Source organism: Chlamydotis macqueenii, chromosome 3 (assembly GCF_036417535.1).
Source record: "Chlamydotis macqueenii isolate bChlMac1 chromosome 3, bChlMac1.mat, whole genome shotgun sequence".
NCBI lineage: Eukaryota > Metazoa > Chordata > Aves > Otidiformes > Otididae > Chlamydotis > Chlamydotis macqueenii.
In genome coordinates, this window is record NC_141558.1 from 102,727,890 (window position 1) to 102,747,486 (window position 19,597).

At 38.2% G+C, this 19,597-nt stretch overlaps 1 protein-coding gene across 7 annotated transcripts in view; it reads right to left on the bottom strand.

Annotated features, from left to right (window-relative positions):
* The window catches only part of QKI (QKI, KH domain containing RNA binding), a 165,498-nt gene that overhangs the window by 50,133 nt on the left and 95,768 nt on the right, over positions 1-19,597 (bottom strand). For all 7 annotated transcript variants that reach the window (XM_086743745.1, XM_086743747.1, XM_086743744.1 and 4 more), the window contains one exon: positions 6,171-6,314. In XM_086743745.1, coding sequence (XP_086599871.1) covers positions 6,171-6,314 — 144 coding nt within the window. The remainder of the gene's footprint in view (positions 1-6,170; positions 6,315-19,597) is intronic.

Below are 19,597 nucleotides of genomic sequence, written 5' to 3' on the forward strand. Positions count from 1 at the left end.
TTTTTTTTACTAAAGCTAAAGCACAATTAAAAATTCTTAAAATTATTTCTACTGTATCAGGTTTTTGCTACCAAACCTGCAGCACACAAAGTTCTCAGGCTAAAAATGAAGACATTGTTCAGTTTATTACGAGAAGTTAAAAATAAACCACAATGGAACTTTACAACTATGCTTACAAGGAAGGTATTAGAAATTTACTTTAATTAATAAAGAAGTCCCATCTCATCACACTTGCTGAAGATAGTCTTTGGGAAAGAAACGCTTTTAACTTATCCAACTGAAAAATAAAGCATTCTGTAAATACTATTGCCCCTTCATTACACTCTCCTCTGTATATAGGAGCGACTAAGAATAGAAATACCATCAAAATGACTTCTCTAGTAACAGCAACTAAATAGGAGGGCTACAGTGAGTACTTACATACCAAGCATCACTATAAAGAATGTTCCAATTTATAAAAATCATGCAGTATACAACACACTAAACCAGATGAAACACTAGAACATAATTTTCTGCTGCTGTTTTGATAAGGAGTACAGCAAGCATTCAGAAGAAGAAAGTCTGTGAGTAAAATCCTTGCATGGTAGCTGAACTACCACGGAAAAGGCTCACTTCTTCAGCAAAGCAAGCCATTCAGAGTAAGCACAAAATGCTTGTACTGTGTTTTTCTAACATCTCTTCACAATTTAAAGCAACAGATACTGAAGAAGATATTGTACCCCATTTAACAAATATTTTTGTTTAACGTATAGGTCACATAGGTTTGTTGTAGCTGCCTGTATTTCATATTTATACAAAGTTTTGCTGACATTTTTGTTGGCATACTATGTTTCAAGACACTGAACAAAGATTATCATGGTCCATGCATGACACTTACAGTGAACAGTTTGTTACTTGATTCTTTTCTTCAACAGTTTTTCTTCATAGCAAAATGGCTAACATTATCTTCAAGGTGAAAATCAAATCCTATTTCCTCAGATTGCCTTCTACTATTTACTTTATTCTTAATTCCTCTGCTTTCTACTATACAGAATATAACAATCCCTTGTTTTAAAAACAATGTGTGTTATCTGTTTTAATCTTTTGACATTTAAAAAAAAAAATTCTTAAGGTTTTTCCCAGTCCCATTTTTTTTTGTCACAGCTGATACTGAAGACAGCCATCATCAGCACAGGTTTTCCCCATTTCTCCATGATCTGATCCACAGCAACGTGGTTAAGCTGCTTTTACTGCACTACAAGTAAAGTCAAATGGAAGATCTTTACAGTGTTACGCTACTTATTTTCCCCTGAAAATAGACAGAATTTATTATTGTACTGTCCTGGTTCACACACCTTTAAGCATTCTGTTCACTGCTCCTACCTTTACTTTTCTAGCTGTGCCTTGCACTTAACCTTACTAGCCCCTCAGGCCAAGTGAATTCACCCAATAGTAAAACCTTAACTCAAGAAGATTCAATCAATCACTTTCAGCAACTGCTTCAGCCTCTTGGGCAATTTTTCAGGTATTTCCACAGTTCTCATTCTGATTTTTACTACTCTATTATTTGTTAAGCATAGCTATTTTCTCAGTGTTGTTTATGAAAATGTTTAGAGGTGAGAGTGTATGCTTTACTTCCTTTATTTCACAGTTTCACTAATTCATGCTTATTCAGCCTTCCGAACAGCTTGCTGGAAGCAGACTACAGTCGGGGGGGAGGCGTTGGTTTTGGTTTTTTGGGTGAAGTTTTTTGGGTTTTGTTTTTGGTGGGGTTTTTTTTTTGTGGTGGTTTTTTTTTTTTTTTTTTTTTTTTTAACTGAAGACTGGCAAAATTTATTTCCAATTTCAGCTTATTTTCCAAACATTCCTCTATTATTAAATGGCTTACTAAGTTTTGGTAATTTGGACTCTCTATGAATCTATGCTATAGATCATTTTAATGTGGAAACTGTGTTCTAGTAATATCTTTATTTTATTTTGCATCCTTTCCTTATTCCATTTTTTAATTCCTCAAATACAACACTAGAATATCCATTACTAAACAGGTTTAAATGCTTGGGAACCCTAACAAAGACTGATAGTAACTGTTGTCCAATGCATAAAGCTGCTACAAAATACACAAAAATGACCATTATTAAATTGGTTGGTTGTTGACTCCCATCTAATTTCAGTCATAATTAATGTTATTCCACATTAAGGAATAATTACCTTATCTCTTATATAGCACCGTTTTATTTGTGTTTGAATTACCTCAAAAAAAAAAAAATCACTGCCATTTATCTACTCTAAGGATTTTGACATTATGAAATCCATATTGCTATGGTATTTATTTTAATTAAGCTCAATTATTTTTTTCTTAAATAACGATACTTCCCTCATACCATACAGATAAATTTAAAGATATTCAATACTGAAAAGTCTAAAATCACTATTACAGACAAGAACCAAACATTCTAACCAAACAAAATAAAGTTCTACTGAAACATTTTTTCCTACCCATCACAATCTTAAGATTCCATTCTTGTAGTGGCAAATGAAGTAAACAGTTTGGCAGGGAGCATCACTGACTAATACTATGTTGCAGCTGTCTTCAGACAAGATGGAGGCAGCAATCAAGTAGAACTACAGCTGCCTCAACGCAGGAAGAGCTATACAAAGAATCTGAAAAACACTTGATTCCAGACCAAATTAGTTATGAAGCAGCTAGAAATATGATCTTTTCCTCAGAAAGGAAGTCTGTGGAGTCAAAGGAAAATGTGGTAAAAAGTATTTGCCTGAAGTTTCAATTCTGTTGTATGTGCCCCATCCTATGTAAGAAGTTAGTATAAAGGCAAATTAGTAATTAAAGAGACCTGGACATCTCTATAATGAAAGGAGAATCTAGAAAACACATTCAGCTAGCAGATTTTATTCAGCACTTCTTAGAAGATGTAGAAGCTTCAGAAATTTCTAGCAGAGGAATTCAGCCCTACTGCCCAGGACCACAAAGAACAATTCCAAACCCTTAACTGACACTGTAACTCAGTATACTACACTTAATTATTACGTATGTCCCCTTAACACAGGCTCTGCATTTCTTGTTACGTTCTGCAGTGCACAATCCGGAGTATCTTTTGTCTTTCCTTTGCAAGAGAGCCACCCATCCTTACTGAACTCTTGTGGAGAACAAACTCTCAAAGCTTTCACAATGAGGAGAGATCAATAACCTGTACGATTCACTTTAGAAAAAGGCATAAGGACAGTACAGCTCCATGTGATCCCAAAAGCCTGCAGATTGCTTTATTCTTCCTGTTTTTCTTCGGAGAAAAACATGAAAGAAGCAGTACCATATGATCTTGCAGGTTCAGATAATGACCAGTATCTCACCGAACTACGGGAAAAGGAAAATAATTAGTCTGACAGAACTTGAAGTATAACAAAAAAAAAGTTTCATACCAAAGAAATGTAAACTAAATACAAAATAACAATGTTTTTTTTTAAAAAAGATGTTTTTGCATTTCTCCTTAGGAAGGAAAAATGGCTTGTTCAGTCAGTCTGCCTCAAGTTGTCCTTTTTATTTCTAAAGATGTTTGACTATACCACCACTGTACCACCATTTTGGTAAAAATCCAAGAGCAAGTGGAAAGGGAAATAAATAATTCACATCCACAAGGAAAAAAATCACTAGTGATTCAGAGTCATAAAGATGAGAAGAAACAGACTTTACTACTTAAATAATCTCTGTTCACTCTAGTACCTTCAAATGGAAATCCATTTTAGAAATGTACCTATTTGTGCACTGTTGCTATGAAATGTAATTAGGCTTTTTAATATCTTGAGTGTAAAAATAACTGAGTATTCCAATAAATTAGTAACTCACTCCCATCTCTAACACTAGCTTGCTTTTCTGAAATGTATCTCAGAAAACCAAAGCATTGCCATGAGAGTGACTCTTATCTCCTACATAATCTCAAATTTTATTGAAGTTGGCTAAAACAAATACATTAATATATTTTTATCAATTTTAAACCTCTGACATTTATTTAGAAAACAGTAGTAGTTGCAGGTATTCTATGATGTAAGCGGGAATTTCCAATTTTCCATTCATACGTTTTAGAGCACCTTTGAAATCTAAAAACATCCACAATTTCCCCCAACTTATTATAATTAGCTGGGATTTCTTTTTCTTCTCATGCTTACTCTGATTATTTAAAGGCTTATGGGGTCCTTCACAGAAGTTTTCAATTCATACTTTTTAATCCTAAAATAGAATTTTGCAACCCCCGAACTGCCTGAAACCACAATTACTATCAAAAATGGCTATGTAAATTGAACAGATGCAATAGGTAGTGCAAAAAAAAGTTCACCTCTATACTAATTTATTACTGTGTACTACACATGCTTGTTTCAATGAGGCGTAATTTACAAAATGAGAGCCAACAGATCTTCAACTATTGTGCAGGTGGTAAGCACTGCCAAAATCTCTCATGCCTACACATAATATACAAAGACATTAATTAAATGAAGTGACAAAGTGATTTTCAACTGATGCTATATTTGGACAATAGTTAGCCCTGTGTTGTTGCTTTTTTTCTAAAGGGAAAAAATAAAAAAAAAAGCTGTAATCAGGATTACAGAGCTCCCCCAATTGATTAAGTTACTAAATGAGGCAGATATTTTCAAGACAAAAGAGCTGGCTGTTACTATTCCTATGAAAATCTAGTAATGTTTTTTTTGGAGGTTCAAAACACCCATCCACCAGCTCCAGAAACCAGGCATAACACAAACATACCGAGTATACACGTTAGTACTTCAGACATACTGGTGCTGTGTGACCTATCAGGTAATCTTGAACATGACCCTTTAGTTATACTATTTAGCAATAAAAAGGAGGTAGAAAAATCAACAGACATTTGACAAAATTAATTCTGTATCACACGAAAGTTTTGAGTTGTGTGGTTTATTAAACTGTTTGCTGCATGGGAGCTAGAGAAGGGTTTCAAAGTTTTGCCCATATAAAAAGTCTTTTTCTTACTACTATTTCTGATCCTGACTACAAAGTCAATCCTAATGTGCTCAAGATCTCTTCAGTAAAGGAATAAATTCTGAAGATCTACTTTATCTAGTTATCTTCTGCTTTCAGACATTGATAGTATGCAATGTGAAGAAGTCTAAATTACATTTTTTTTTCATATTTCCTGCTTAATATTCCACCATATTTTGTTAATTCAAAAATTAAGTCTCTCTCTTGACTTTTGGTAACTTTTAAAAACATGTTGTGAATAAATGTGCTTATACAACATGTGTCACCACAAGTTTCCTCACAGCCAGCATCTATTAGCATTCACTAAGCACCCAAAATCACTAAGTCATTTTAATACCACCTACTACTTTCTTTCACAAGATAATATCAATTTTTCCTTGTAAAATGGAAAATTTTTCATCCACTGAAAAAAATATAATTTATTTTAATCATTTTATAATGGCACAAAAGTGGTAGTAAAAAATCAGCACTTAATGCAAGTTAATGGCATGGGATGCACTATACAGCCACGCCGAGTCACCTTGCTTCGAGTGAGCATATAGAGGAGATCTAAGAGAAGGGCTCTCACAGAGTAATTCTGGTCCCTGCAAAAAGCTTTAAGTCCTCTGGCTGGGCAGAAGGCAGTTTATATTATCAGGAAATGAAAAAGACCATCCATTTTCCAGTTTCACTATGTTTATTTTTCTCCAGTATATTGACAGAAAAGTTGTTTGATGCTGTGTTCCTGAAGGGTTTTGTTCTTTTTAGAGGGTGATTAATGGTGTGATCTAAGAAAACATGCCTTCTTTTCTTAAAGTATCAGAATCATCTCGAAGTGAAACATATCATATTTCCTCAGCCTTAAAGTGAAGCATTCTTATACTGAAACCACGTAAGAAAGTTAGTGTTTGTAACAGTTCAGCATTGCCTTTTAAAGGTGGTAAGAATTTCCTGCATCTATACCTTAAAAAGGCAAAAAAAAACCCCATCTTAAAAAACATTATTTCGCTCTGAGTGATAATTTGATCTGGGATGAGACATTTTAAAGATCATTAGAGTATTACAAAATAATATCTAAACTTCATTTTAGGATGCCACTTTGCAGGACTCCCTTACTGCTGCAGTATTAATTGTATTTCAGCAATAACTTCTGGAAATGGAAATCAAAGACTCGCATACAAATACTTACTGCAGGTATCAGTAACTTTTTTACTTCTTCAACAGCCCTCTTCAGTTTTATTTCTGCTCTGTTCTGAGCATCCTCCACAGTGATAAGTACATGTAAATCTTCATTCAGGTGTTCCCAGTTGGGCTTGCCTCGATTCTGTTCTTCCTAAAAAAAATGAAAACATGGAAGCTGTGAAGCACTGTTACATTCTGTATAAAACAATCATATAAACAGTAGATAAATTCAGTTCTGTGAATAGTACAAACTGTACAGGAAGATGGGAAAAAAGACAACTTCATACCATGGAGACTCTTTTTTGTTTTGTGTGGTTACTTAAAAAGAACTTAGGCTTCAAAATATCTTTTTGGGGATTTTGTTTGTGTTTTGGAACTCCGTACTTTTTTTTTTTTCCCAGACTACGAAACAAGTGTGATTTCTTAGAGTACCTTTTCCAACCAGACAAAAGAACAAGAAGAACTACAAACGCAGTATCACTGTCAATATTCTTTGGAGCCTTTCAAGGGTTAAACAGATAAAACATAATGGTGGTTAAGCAAGTTAATATTTTGAAGAAAACTGAAACAGACACCATACATACAACTCCATCTGAATCACTCAAAAGGATAGGAAAAGAGAGTAGTTCTTCAGTGTTAAAAATCACTTTTAAATACTCATAAAGAAGTGGTTCAAGAATCAAACAATACAAAAGGAACAGAAGTCGCAATTTTCAAACCAGAGCTGCACGTACTGGATGAATGGCAGAGAAGAGGAGATGACAAGGCTTTAATACTGAAGTCACAGCAGAGCACGTAACAAGACAGTCACCATTACAGAGGTATTCTGTTACATCGATGGCATTAATAATCCCAAAGATAAATTTTGGCAACATTTTCAGAAAGAGAGGGCATACCAAACAAAATATTTACTTAAACATTTTTAAACAACGGCATCAGTAAATTCAAGTAACACATTCAAGTATCCAGTCTTTCAAAAAATAAGATGAACACAACACAGAAGAAACTTCCCAGCTCTGTTTTTATTAAAGAGTGAATAAAGCTAGCTAAGTTTCCCAGATACATAATTTAAATTTGACAATACTTAAAATTTAATAAAGTGATAAAAAAGAAGATGGAGGTGCTAGGGAGGAGGAATAAAAACTTCAGTAAATGAGAAAGGTTTATTCTAATTTTTGAATTTAATAAAAGCCCCCATAAACAAAACCCACTTAATTTAAATATAAAATCCTGTATATAATAACAGAGCCTCCTATTTTTAAGACATACATTTGTGGCTTAACCACAATTCACATTTTAAAAAAAATAAGGCAAACAAAGTTAATTGCAAATGTGTCTTTTTCACCAAATTTCATTAAAATTCTTCCAGGAAATCAGACATGCAGAGGAAATGTTTGAAGGTTTAATACCAGCAAATATTTGCAGTACTTTATATTCGTATATACCTGAGGGAGAACTGATCCTTAGAATGTGCTATCTTTAATTCAGCTGCTTTAAGTCTGAAATGTTTTGTGGAATAGACAAGGATAAAAATGGGGAAAAAATAGAATCATGAGAGACGTATGGAAAATTTATGTAAAAGAATCAGTACTTAGAAATAAATTTCTTTTCACTATTCTTCATGCAATGTGCACATATGCACTACTCCATACTATAGCCTACAATGTTTTGGGTTTTTTTTAAATGTTACCTTAGCTAACTCGCTAATACAATGGTGGCTGTGAAAATCTCTCCACGAATTTCAGAAGCTGAAAAAAGAAAGAGAAAAATAACCCTCATTCCACAGAGTTGTTTTACTTTTAAGATGGTGACAAGCTATATTTATATGAGGTAGTACAAAGTATTACATTACAGGAATGATGAATGAGAGAAGGTTCCTAAGCCAGCAGATGGCAGAGCAAGAAACATGCCGCTACCTCCTCTTGCACTGACTGGTGGTGAGCTGACGCAACGCTGGAAGGGGAAAGGTACTGGTTACTAGCACAAGATGCATGATAACCTGCACAACTCTAGCACCAAGTTCTGTTCCTAAAAGAGAAGGAATGCCTAAATGCATTTTCTCTACCATGTGATTAAATGTTATGCTTATATATAGTGTGGGCAAACATAAAAGGGCCTTACTGCGCTGTACAGACTTTTTTTTTTTTTTAATAATAAACTGATACAGTGCAAAGTCTCAAGAACTTGGGACATTCGGAGAAGTTACCACCTGTCAGCAACAAAAAATAAAATGCACATTGCTATAGTGGATGTATGCCTGATTTGTAACTTTTAGAACACAGAAAAATACTTTATTTGTATATAAAACATGGTAGCTTGCCTCTCTGTTATTCAGTATTTAAATATTTCAACTTAACATAATCTCAGCTATTGGTGCTGTATTTCAAACTATTCTGTTGCACCACGAGGATTTTTTTGTTCCGTTTGGGGGGGGGGGGGGGGGGAGAGGTGCACATAGGACAAAAATAGATGATACTGCAGATTTTTTTTTTTCCCACACCCCTTAATTTACTTTTAGGTGGAACACATTGTGTGTAAGGTCAAGAGACATAATTAAGGTCAGATCTCATAGCACAAACAATCATACAAATACTTATCAGTAAGATAATTGAACTAGTATATGACTAGTTCTACATATGCTCTTCTGTGGTCATGAAGTACATTAATTGAAGTCCTGTTGTTGTGGAGAGTACTGTTTAAGTCAAATGGTAAGACTGAAAGAAAGGGTATAAAGACTAAAAGTCCACATAATGTTTTGAGAAAACAATTAGTCAAAAAAAAAAAAAAATAATAATAAAGAGTTTGGAATGGGCTCCCAATTTCCTCTGTTCTACCTCAGTGCACTGGGGCTTTGAATTCTTCTACTGCTTCCATTCTGTCCTATGACATTGCTTTCTCAGTGGGTTAACAGTTTTCCAAGAAATGTCATTTGGTTTACTGAAAATGCTAGTTGAATGTTATACCAATATGTTTGTTCGATTACGTATTTGCTTGGGGTTTTTTTTCCACAAGTAGGTAATTCAGATCTACACTAGGTCATTCATTCAAACAAAGTCAGATGCAAAATGGAGGTTGTGCATGGGAGGAGAGATAACCTGCAAACTCTTGCAGTTAAGAGCTGCAATGTTTTATGCTACCTCATTCTCCTTGTGAACCCTGAAAGGATTTTTTTGAAAATTAAACTACTCCTCTACACAACAAGTCTTGAAAACATCTTTTCCCAACCCTGTTTTATTAGAGAAAAGGCTGAATGGGTAAATTGAATAGATCTGAAATTCAAGTTAGAAAGTGCCTTTCTTAAGACTCATAAAATATGGACTAACAATTTAAGGGTTGCTTAGGGTTTTCTTTTGAAACTGGGGAGAAAATGGTGAAAAGATGGCCAGGAGAGAATAACTACAACTTGCATAACTTTGTAGAAAGAAAATACAAACTGCGTCTATCTTGAAGTGAAGTAGGATAAACCAGGTTACTTCACAGAAGCTGAGGTGGGAGGGGACCTTGGCCATAATCCAGTCAAACACCCCTTTGGCTCAGGGCAGAGTCAATTCAAGCATTTTGCTGAAGGCCAAGTCTTCAGTATCTCCAAGGAAGAAGACTCCACCACCTCTCCAGGCAACCCATTCAGTGTTCAACCAGTGTTCAGCCAGAATTAAAACAAAAAGGCTTTTTCTTATGTTTAAATATAATTTATTTCATTTCAGTGTCCCAATTGTGTCTTGTCCTTCAGTAGCAACTGTTGAGCAATTCAGCCTGGTTGCCAGGTCTACCTATAGAAAAAGCAGTGAGGAGCAACAGAAATTGCCATGGTAGTTATTCTGTGAGAAAAAAATATTTGTTACGACAGCAGGAAGGATATATACATAGAATAAAGAAACAGCACCAAGAAAACCAGAAAAACTGAATAAAACACTCAGGGGAAAAAAAAAATGAAATTGCATATATTCAAAATTATATTACATACACAAGAAGTAATTTACAGCATGAAATTTTCCTGTATTCCAGAGACTGTTTATGGAAGAATTATACAGGAAAAATGGAGGCAGTGAAAATGCAGGAAACTACAGAGTGAAATGATTTATGCTACAACCTTAGGGAACAACAATATTAGAGAAGCTTAATTACAACCAAACTATCTTGTCTGCTAAATTAAAGAACATTAAGAGCAACATAACTGGCAGATGAAATTTCACGTGCTCTTTCTTTGGCACAAATTTCAGTATCCTTAAATATAGCCTAATTCTGTTTACAGATTTTGGTTTCATTCTGCTGCCTGTGCGTATACACTCATTATCCTCAGGGTACCTGTACACAATAATGGACTTGAAGAAACTGCTCAAGCTTTGTCTTGCTATTAAGGTCAATGGATCATGTAGTTTTTTTTTTTTAAAAAAACAAAAAAACAAAAAAAACAAAAAAACCCACCCCAAAAACCAAAAAACCAACCTTGCTAGAACTCCTCAAAATTTAGTTGCACAAAAATAAAAGAAAAACTAAAATAATTACAGATTTTTTGGTGTGGGTTTTTTTTTTCCCCCAATTATTATTTATTTTCTTGAAAAAGGATTTAGGCAGGAGCCAAAAAGTAGGTAGAGAATGCAATTGACTTGCATCTGTACAGCCAAGCCTTAATATTAGGAAAATCATTCCATGAGGAGAAATACTGAAGTCTAGCTCCCTGTTGATTTGTGTCCTGTGTTCTCCATACTCCTCACCCTACCACAGTAAATCTAAGTTGTGGTCTTCCATCTCCTGCATCCTACGATGACCTTTAAGGTCATTTCTATTTATCTCTTCATATCTCATCCCAAAGCTTCCTTCGTAATACCTCAACTATTAAGAAGAAAGAGACAGCAGCTTACTAGCTTTCCGTAAGCTACGCAAAGCAGATAACTGAAAACTCAGCACATTCCTTCCCTCAACTAGAGGTATTAAGTTAGGTCTCCTCAATCTAGCCAGTAATTGTCAAAAAAAAATTTAAATCCAAAGGAAAGAAGTCAAGCTTACTGAAACTGTTCAAAAGATTCAAATGCTAAAAGGGGAAAATAGTTTCAGAAAGAAAGTCATCACAAAATGTTTTAACAAGAACTAAAAAGAAAAAAAAAATTTAGCTATTTTTCACCACAACGGCCTAAAGATCTTCACAGTATGGTCAACTGACTAAAAATAATTTGAAAAAATTAAAAACTGAAGTAGAATCCAGTCATTTCCAGCTGTCAGAATGCCACAAAAGGAAAATTAAATAAACACTGAAAAATACTTTCTGAGTATCCGTTCATATGCAGGCAGGGATATATTAGTTAGACAATAAAGAAAGCCCGAATGCAATGTTTTAAGAGTGGAAAAGTTTTCCACATGGCATTTTTTTCAGAAAGCTATGGTCCAGAGCACAAAAAAAAAAAAAAAAAAAAAAAAAAAAAAAAAAAAAAATCGCTACTGCCATCCTATGCATCTTTTCCACTCTAACTCATATAATTTCTAGTAATGTTGGCTACCAGAAAATACAAACACAGCTCAGTACCAACAGCAGGGTACTTTTAAAGAAATAAAGCCACTGGCTCAAGGAAATGTTGAGAACGGACCTTAGTATCCTCACTCATCTTGAAGCAATAGGTTACTAAATTGTTTTCACCAACCTACTACAATAAGCTGCTCTCCATACTAAATGACAAAAACCACAGAAAAAACTGAAGGACAAGGGAAGAACGTTTTCATATAATGTCAAATTGAACACTAAAAGTCATCAGAATAGCTTCAGTCCTTTAGATCATACAAAGGTTTAACTCAAGTACATTCTAAGAACTTTAATTAAAATTATCCTAAGATATAAGAAACAGTATAATCACTCATAGTCACTTCTCACAGTCAAATGGATGAGGCAAGATGTGGAGAGAAGAAATTCAGATATTTAGTAAAATTACCACAATATATTTTGTCTAATAAATTGTGCTATAGGTACATTACAATTGACAGTAGTTCTAAGAGAATGTTTCTTTTCTATAATGAAAACATTTACACACATATACAGAAGTTCTAAAAATAACTGAAAGAGCAGTTTAAAAGAAGCCACGTGAATAAAAAAAAAATTAACAATTTGATTTAAAGCAATTTTTAACAAAAGTTAAATTAAACTAAAAAGGGATAAATTAGAAAGGACATTGTAAGCAAATTCTAGTCCTGCTCTAGTTTAAGTATTTTTAAATAAGAGTTGATATGTATTGTAGCCATGCAACCATGTCAAGTCTGAATCAATGAGTGTGAGAGAAACATTACTTAACCATTCAATATGGATTACACCTTACTTAACCTTTTGTCAACAGTTGAACTGGTAAAACCAAACCAGAGGAATCTAAGAATCATAGAATCATAGAATGGTTAGGGTTGGAAGGGACCTTCAAAGGTCATCTAGTCCAACCCCCCTGCAAGGAGCAGGGACATCCCCGACTAGATCAGGTTGCTCAGAGCCTCATCCAGCCTGGCCTTGAACGTTTCCAGAGATGGGGCATCCACCACCTCTCTGGGCAACCTGTTCCAGTGTTCTATAACTCGCATTGTAAAAAATTTTTTCCTAATTTCTAATCTAAATCTACCCCCCTCTATTTTGAAACCATTACCTCTCGTCCTATCGCAACAGGCCCTACTAAACAGCCTATCCCCATCTTTCTTGTAGGCCCCCTTGAGGTACTGGAAGACCGCTATCAGGTCTCCCCGGAGCCTCCTCTTCTCCAGGATGAACAGCCTCAACTCTCTCAGCCTGTCCTCATAAGAGAGGTGCTCCAGCGCTTTTATCATCTTCGTGGCCCTCCTCTGGACCTTCTCCAACTGGTCCATGTCCTTCTTGTGCTGGGGGCTCCAGAACTGGACACAGTACTCCAGGTGGGGTCTCACCAGGGCAGAGTAGAGGGGCAGAATCACCTCCCTCGACCTGCTGGCCACGCTCCTCTTGATGCAGCCCAGGATGCGGTTGGCCTTCTGGGCCGCAAGGGCGCATTGCCTGCTCATGTTAAGCTTCTCATCCACCAGCACTCCCAAGTCCTTCTCCTCAGGGCTGCTCTCAATCCATTCCCCGCCCAGCCTGTATTTGTGCCTGGGATTGCCATGACCCAGGTGCAGGACCTTGCACTTGGCCTGGTTGAACTTCATCAGGTTGGCACAGGCCCACCTCTCCAGCCTGTCAAGGTCCCTCTGGATGGCATCCCTCCCTTCCAGCGTGTCGACGGCACCACACAACTTGGTGTCGTCGGCGAACTTGCTGAGGGTGCACTCTATCCCACTGTCCATGTCGCCGACAAAGATGTTGAACAGGGCCGGGACCAGCATGGACCCCTGAGGGACGCCACTTGTGACCGGTCTCCACATGGACATCGAGCCATTAACCACTACTCTCTGAGTGCGGCCATCCAGCCAACACCTTATCCACCAAGTGGTCCGTCCATCAAACCCATGTCTCTCTAGTTTAGAGAGAAGGATGTCGTGCGGGACAGTGTCAAAAGCTTTGCACAAGTCCAGGTAGATGAGGTCAGTTGCTCGTCCCTTGTCCACCGATGCCGTCACCCCGTCATAGAAGGCCACCAAATTGGTCAGGCACGATCTGCCCTTGGTGAAGCCATGTTGGCTGTCACCAACCACCTCCTTGCTCTCCATGTGCCTTAGCATGGTTTCCAGGAGAATCTGCTCCATGACCTTGCCAGGCACAGAGGTGAGGCTGACCGGCCTGTAGTTGCCCGGGTCTTCCTTATTCCCCTTTTTAAAAATTGGGGTTATGTTCCCCCTCTTCCAGTCATCGGGGACCTCACCAGACCGCCACGATTTCTCAAATATGATGGCCAGTGGCTTGGCAACTTCATCCGCCAATTCCCTCAGGACCCGCGGATGGATCTCATCAGGACCCATGGACTTGTGCACCTTCAGGTTCCTCAGATGATCCCGAACCTGCTCTTCGAGTACAATGGGCAGTTCTTCATTCTCGCAGTCCCTGCTTGCACCTTCTACAGCTTGGGCGGTGGGACAGGAACTCTTGTCGGTGAAGACTGAGGCAAAAAAGTCATTGAGAACCTCAGCCTTCTCCATGTCCTGGGTAACCAGGACACCAGTTCCCTTCTGGAGGGGGCCTACATTTACTCTGGACTTTCTTTTGCCCCTACGTACCTATAAAAGCTCTTCCTGTTACATTTTATATCCCTGGCCAGATTCAGTTCTGCCAGGGCTTTGGCCTTCCTTACCTTATCCCTGGCCACTCGCGCAGCCTCTTTGTAGTCCTCCCAGGCTACCTGTCCCCACTTCCACCCTCTATAGGCTTCCTTTTGAATGCTCTTTTCCCTAAACTAAGTCATTACTCCCAACATTTCATGGGCCACAAGAGTTGTTCATCTTACATTGTTGAATGTTTTTGTTCTTGTAATTGTTCTTTCTGCCAACATGAGCTACACAATTTTAAGTTTTTCGTGTCTCTGCTGCAGAGATAGTTGAAAACAAACATTTGTAAGACAGAGAATTTCTGTAACACATTGTGCAAGGAATAAGCCACTCAGAAGTCTCAGATATACAAATAACTCCACATCAGCTGATATATATTCATGTTCTGGTTTTGTTAGTGAGGGGGGGCCTAATGTGGTAGCTTCTGTAGGAAACTGCTAGAAGTCGCTCCCCTTTGTTCAGTGGACTCGGCCGGGCCCAGGGTGGACACGCTGTTGGCCAAGGCCGAGACGATTGGTAGCAGAATGTCCCGTGATAACGCCTCTGCGATAATGTATTTAAGAAGGGGAAAACAGAAAAAGAAAAAGAGATGAGAAGATGTGAAGAAGCCGAGCAAGAGCAGAGAGAGGGAAGCGAGAGCCTTGTGGGCCTCGCAGGCCTCACCCTCTGGCCTCTTGCCAGGCAGCCGACTGGGCCCAACTTGGCCCGGCTGCAAAGAAATGGAGAGGAGATGAGATGGATGATGTGAAGAGATTCTGAGAGGCCTGAACCTGAACCTGCTGTGAAGAATTTTTCTTGTGAGAGGAACGGCTGCAGACGCCAAGGTCAGTTCAGAAGGAGGGGGAGGAGTAATGCGGCTCCTGGCCAAGATTCCCCTGCAGCCTGTGGTGATGGCCGGGGTGGAGCAGGTTGTTCCCCCTGCAGCCCATGGAGGTCCACAGAGGAGCAGAGATCCACCTGCAGCCTGTGGAGGACCCCACGCCAGGGCAGGCGGATGCCTGAAGGCGGCTGTGACCCGTCGGGGGGCCTTCTGGGGAAGCTGTTCTGGAGGGACTGCACACCGTGGAAGAGATGACCCATGCTGCAGTAGTTTCACGAAGGACTGTGGCCCATAGGAGGGACCCCACGATGGAGCAGGGGAGGAATGCGAGGAGTTCTTCCCCTGATGATGAAACAGCGGTGTAAAACAATGCGTGATGAACTGACCGCAACCCCCATTCCCTCTTCCTCCCTGCGCCACTCGGGAGTTGGGTGGGCAGGGGTTGGGGGCTGGGGTGGGAGGGGGTGTGGAGGTAGTAGAGATAATTTTGAGCTTGGGAAGAGGGAGGGGTGGGGAGAGGTTATCTTGTTCCCTGTCTCATTATCCTGCTAGTTTTAGTAATAAATGAATAGTTTTCCCCAAGTCGAGTCTGTTTTGCCCGTAACGGTAACTTTAAGGATTTCTCCCTGTCCTTATCTCAAACCTCGAGTCGCTTTTCTTATATCATCTCCCCCTGTTCTCTCGGAGGGTGAGGGGAGTGAGAGAGAGACTGCGTAGTCTGGTGCCGATAGGGGCTGAACCATGACAGTTATTTTAATTGTCTCTTACTGTTGTCTTATTGTATCCTTTTGTGACCAACCTAACCATTTCAAAAGGTTCGCTCCCGTTACCAGGCAGTCCTTTACTCCTCCACTAGGACTGGCTCCAGCACCAGGCCAGCCTTTCAGAGAGCCAGGCTGATGTGCTGATGCAGCAAAACCACACTCCCTTCCCCCCTGCTCCCCATTTTCTGCTGGACAAGTGAGGTGAATAAGATAAGGGGCTACAGAGTGCCAACACAAGGTCAGTGCTATAACCGGGAGAAGTAGAAGATGAGGGACCATATTTTAACACATAACTGCCACTTAAGGACTGGCTCATCACGTCTCATGAAACTATCCTGAGTGAAATCCAATTATGCATGTGTCAGGGACAGAACACACAGTTATCTTTATTAGATGATTAAGTTGCTTCACGTCAAATATGTAAGAACTAGGTATTAAATGCTAGTGTTTACTAATAATTGTAAATATGAATATGGACTTTCTCCTTCCATTTTTGCCAGTGAATCTAAGTGTTGACAGGACTGACCAGTGAAAAACAAACAAAACCTGAAAAACACTTCGCTCAACCTGTGTTCACATTATATACTCCTGACATTAACATTTCAATAAAAGTTGTTACTTTAGAAGAGGTCTGCAAACAAAAATGCTTAGGTAGGTATCAAAAATAGATGTTTTTATCAGATGAAACTCCAAGCCAGCCCTGAAAAAAAACCAGTTTAAAATGATGCATTAATTACAGCATCTGTTTGAACAACAGAAGTAATTTTATAACATGAAGCATTGGAATACACTGATTGTCCTAACCCCTGCTGATAAACTGCTTTAATTGTGCAGTTACAGTCAGACAAATTAACATAGACTTTTGCTCCTACTGAGCTTCTAATGGTAGCAGTTCACAAGCAGAAAGCCGGTGAAAAAAATAATGCAACAAAAGAAATGCTGAAGGAGTAGCACCTGGTCAGGCAGAACACTGTTGCTTATTTCACATTTAGAAATTCTCAAAGTTTTCTCCTGTAGAAGCAACAGATCATTTGCTTAAATTAAGAGCCACATACTTACTGTTTTAAATGTCAGACAAGTTTGTGTTATTTAACATGTCTTTAATTATCCACTATTCTTGTATACTAAGCCCTCTTCAAGACAACTCTGGATTAAGAAGTGAGTGTCAGCTCACATTAAACTAGCTGAAAGCTGTCAAACATTGTCAAAGGGCATTATCTAAAAAATATGTTAAGAACTATTCTGAAAAAAAATCTGATGGCATGAAACAACCTAATGTTTAAACAGACAGAACAGGATTCTGTTCTCTGTCGCAGAGCTTCAACACACACTTTTTCCTCAAGAAACTTCAAACCAAGTGCCACTCTAAGTTCAGATCTGCCCTACAGTCAAAATGGTTCCTATGTGCTTGACACACCACATTGGATCTTTCTAAAGCTGTGGCCTCACAGCACCACTGAGCTCATCCAGTAACCACCATCTGCTGACAAGAGGAAGCCCCCCTCACCGCTGAAGCCTGCGCACTCACAGCCCCCCTGCCCTGTGCGGTTATAGCTGGACAGTGAACAGCTCCAGAGAGCAGGGCCAGCAGGAACTCTCCATCGCAACGGGTAAGTTTCTGTGAAACAGGCAACAGGATTGCATCTCTCCAGGATTTTTTTCTGGCATACTTGTCTCAAGTTGTGTCAGTGTGAAAAATAAGAACCATGATTTGTGGAACGAGCTGTATTGTTGAGTGCTATCAAAACCTAGGAGCCTGTTAAGAGTGAGTATTTCACTGTTTTGCAATTAAAGTTAACAAGTTCTCTATGCATCGGTCTCCTCAGGGAATAAATGAGAATTTAGCACATGCAACACACAGCACAAACACAACACCTGGATATATTTGTTAGAGATGAATGCAATTGTTAATACTGATACTTAAAATTACCATGAAGAGTCAAACTTTACCTAGTCAGGCTGTTCATTTCTCTGACTTTGGACTACAGGTAAGAGTTTTAACGTTTTAATTTCACCAGTATTCCTGAAGTAGTAAACTTCATATAGAGACAGAGTTACACTGATATCCAAGTATAATTCTATTCCCCCACAGAAAAGGAAATAACCAATACAAGGCATTTCACACTACTGTGATTATTTTCACACGTTGACCACTGTCAATGTAGTAATATCTGTAAACAAATACCAAATTCCCTCAAAAGAAAAGGAAATACCAATAAAACCTGAATGCAACAGTTCTCTTGATTCAGTGTTATCTTCAGGTAGCTTTCTGAAGGGAAGTACTTCCATATTCTGAATCTCAAGGTATGGAAGCTTAGATCAACAAAACCCAATCTGTGACAGCAGACACATTCCTCAGAGCATTCTCTAATCAGGAAATACACACAGTAAGTTTATTTCAACTCATGACTAAGTCCATTCATTAGCAGTCACTAATGAAATTAACTTAAAAATAACCTGCAACTGTTCTAACATCACTTCTGCGTAAACCTATCTGCCTTTAAGTTTATGAGCATTATTAATCAGTATGAAGCTGATTCTGCTACCCATCTTTAAACAGACGAAAGGCTGACAAAAACAAGTATTCTCTCATCTACCTTAGTATCATCAAGCAGCACCTATATATCATGCACTTTTATAAACACAAATATTCATTTACTCAGTTTACAGAGTCCTAACATATTTACGAGTTTTATTTCACTGATCATTAACAGGATGTTAAAAATAAAACAGAAAATATACCCAAAATAGACCAGTTTTTATCAACTGGTTATTCCCTGCCATGACCTAAGAAGATACTTCTTAAAGTAGGATCAGCACGTCAGAACATGATATTTTACTACACAATACTATTAAATTTACTCTTTTAAGTACCTAAAAGATTCTTCAGTATGTCTCTGTTTTTACTTAAGCAGTATTCTGGTAGCATTATATTTTAATTTACCATTCTATTTCTACACAGGAGGAAAACTAGTACACCAAGGTAATAGCCTTGCTAACGTATGCCCCTCTATTCCACCTGCAAACTTACAAAGCTGTCTAGAACTCTGCTAAAGTACATGCTGTAAGGCAAAACAATCTTAATTAAACTGAAAGTCTGATGCTTGTTTTTCATCTGAGATTCTTAAACGAGGAGAACTTAAAGTGTTGACATTCAAAACAACCTAATCTAATATACTTTCCAAAATCAACACAAAGCATGGCAACTTCAAGAAAGTTGCTTTAAGAAAGAAGTTGCAACTCCAAGAAAATGCATTGGAACACTCCAGCGGTTGGTACATTGGTCCAGGAAACGACAATGAAGCTCCTAGTAGCACCTCTGCCAGAAATGCATCAGCATCACCATACTGATGTTCCAGGAGTACTCTAACGTCAGGCCAAAGAAAGGCAGGAACAAGGCACCTTCCAGTTTGGCCTTTAAAAACCCCACACCAAAACTACAGGATGTCACCAGGAGGTAGGTTCCTGTTCTTTTACTTCGGACTGGAGGCTTTTTGCAGTTGGGAATGATTGGGTAAAACACATAAATAGCACTTTGAGGAGAACCTTTACTTCCAAATTCAACGTGAGCCCCTTAGTTTTTCCTTTTTCCATTTATGTGAAACTTTTACTTTCATCTGTCCAATGAACACAAAAGACAGAAAACATCATCAG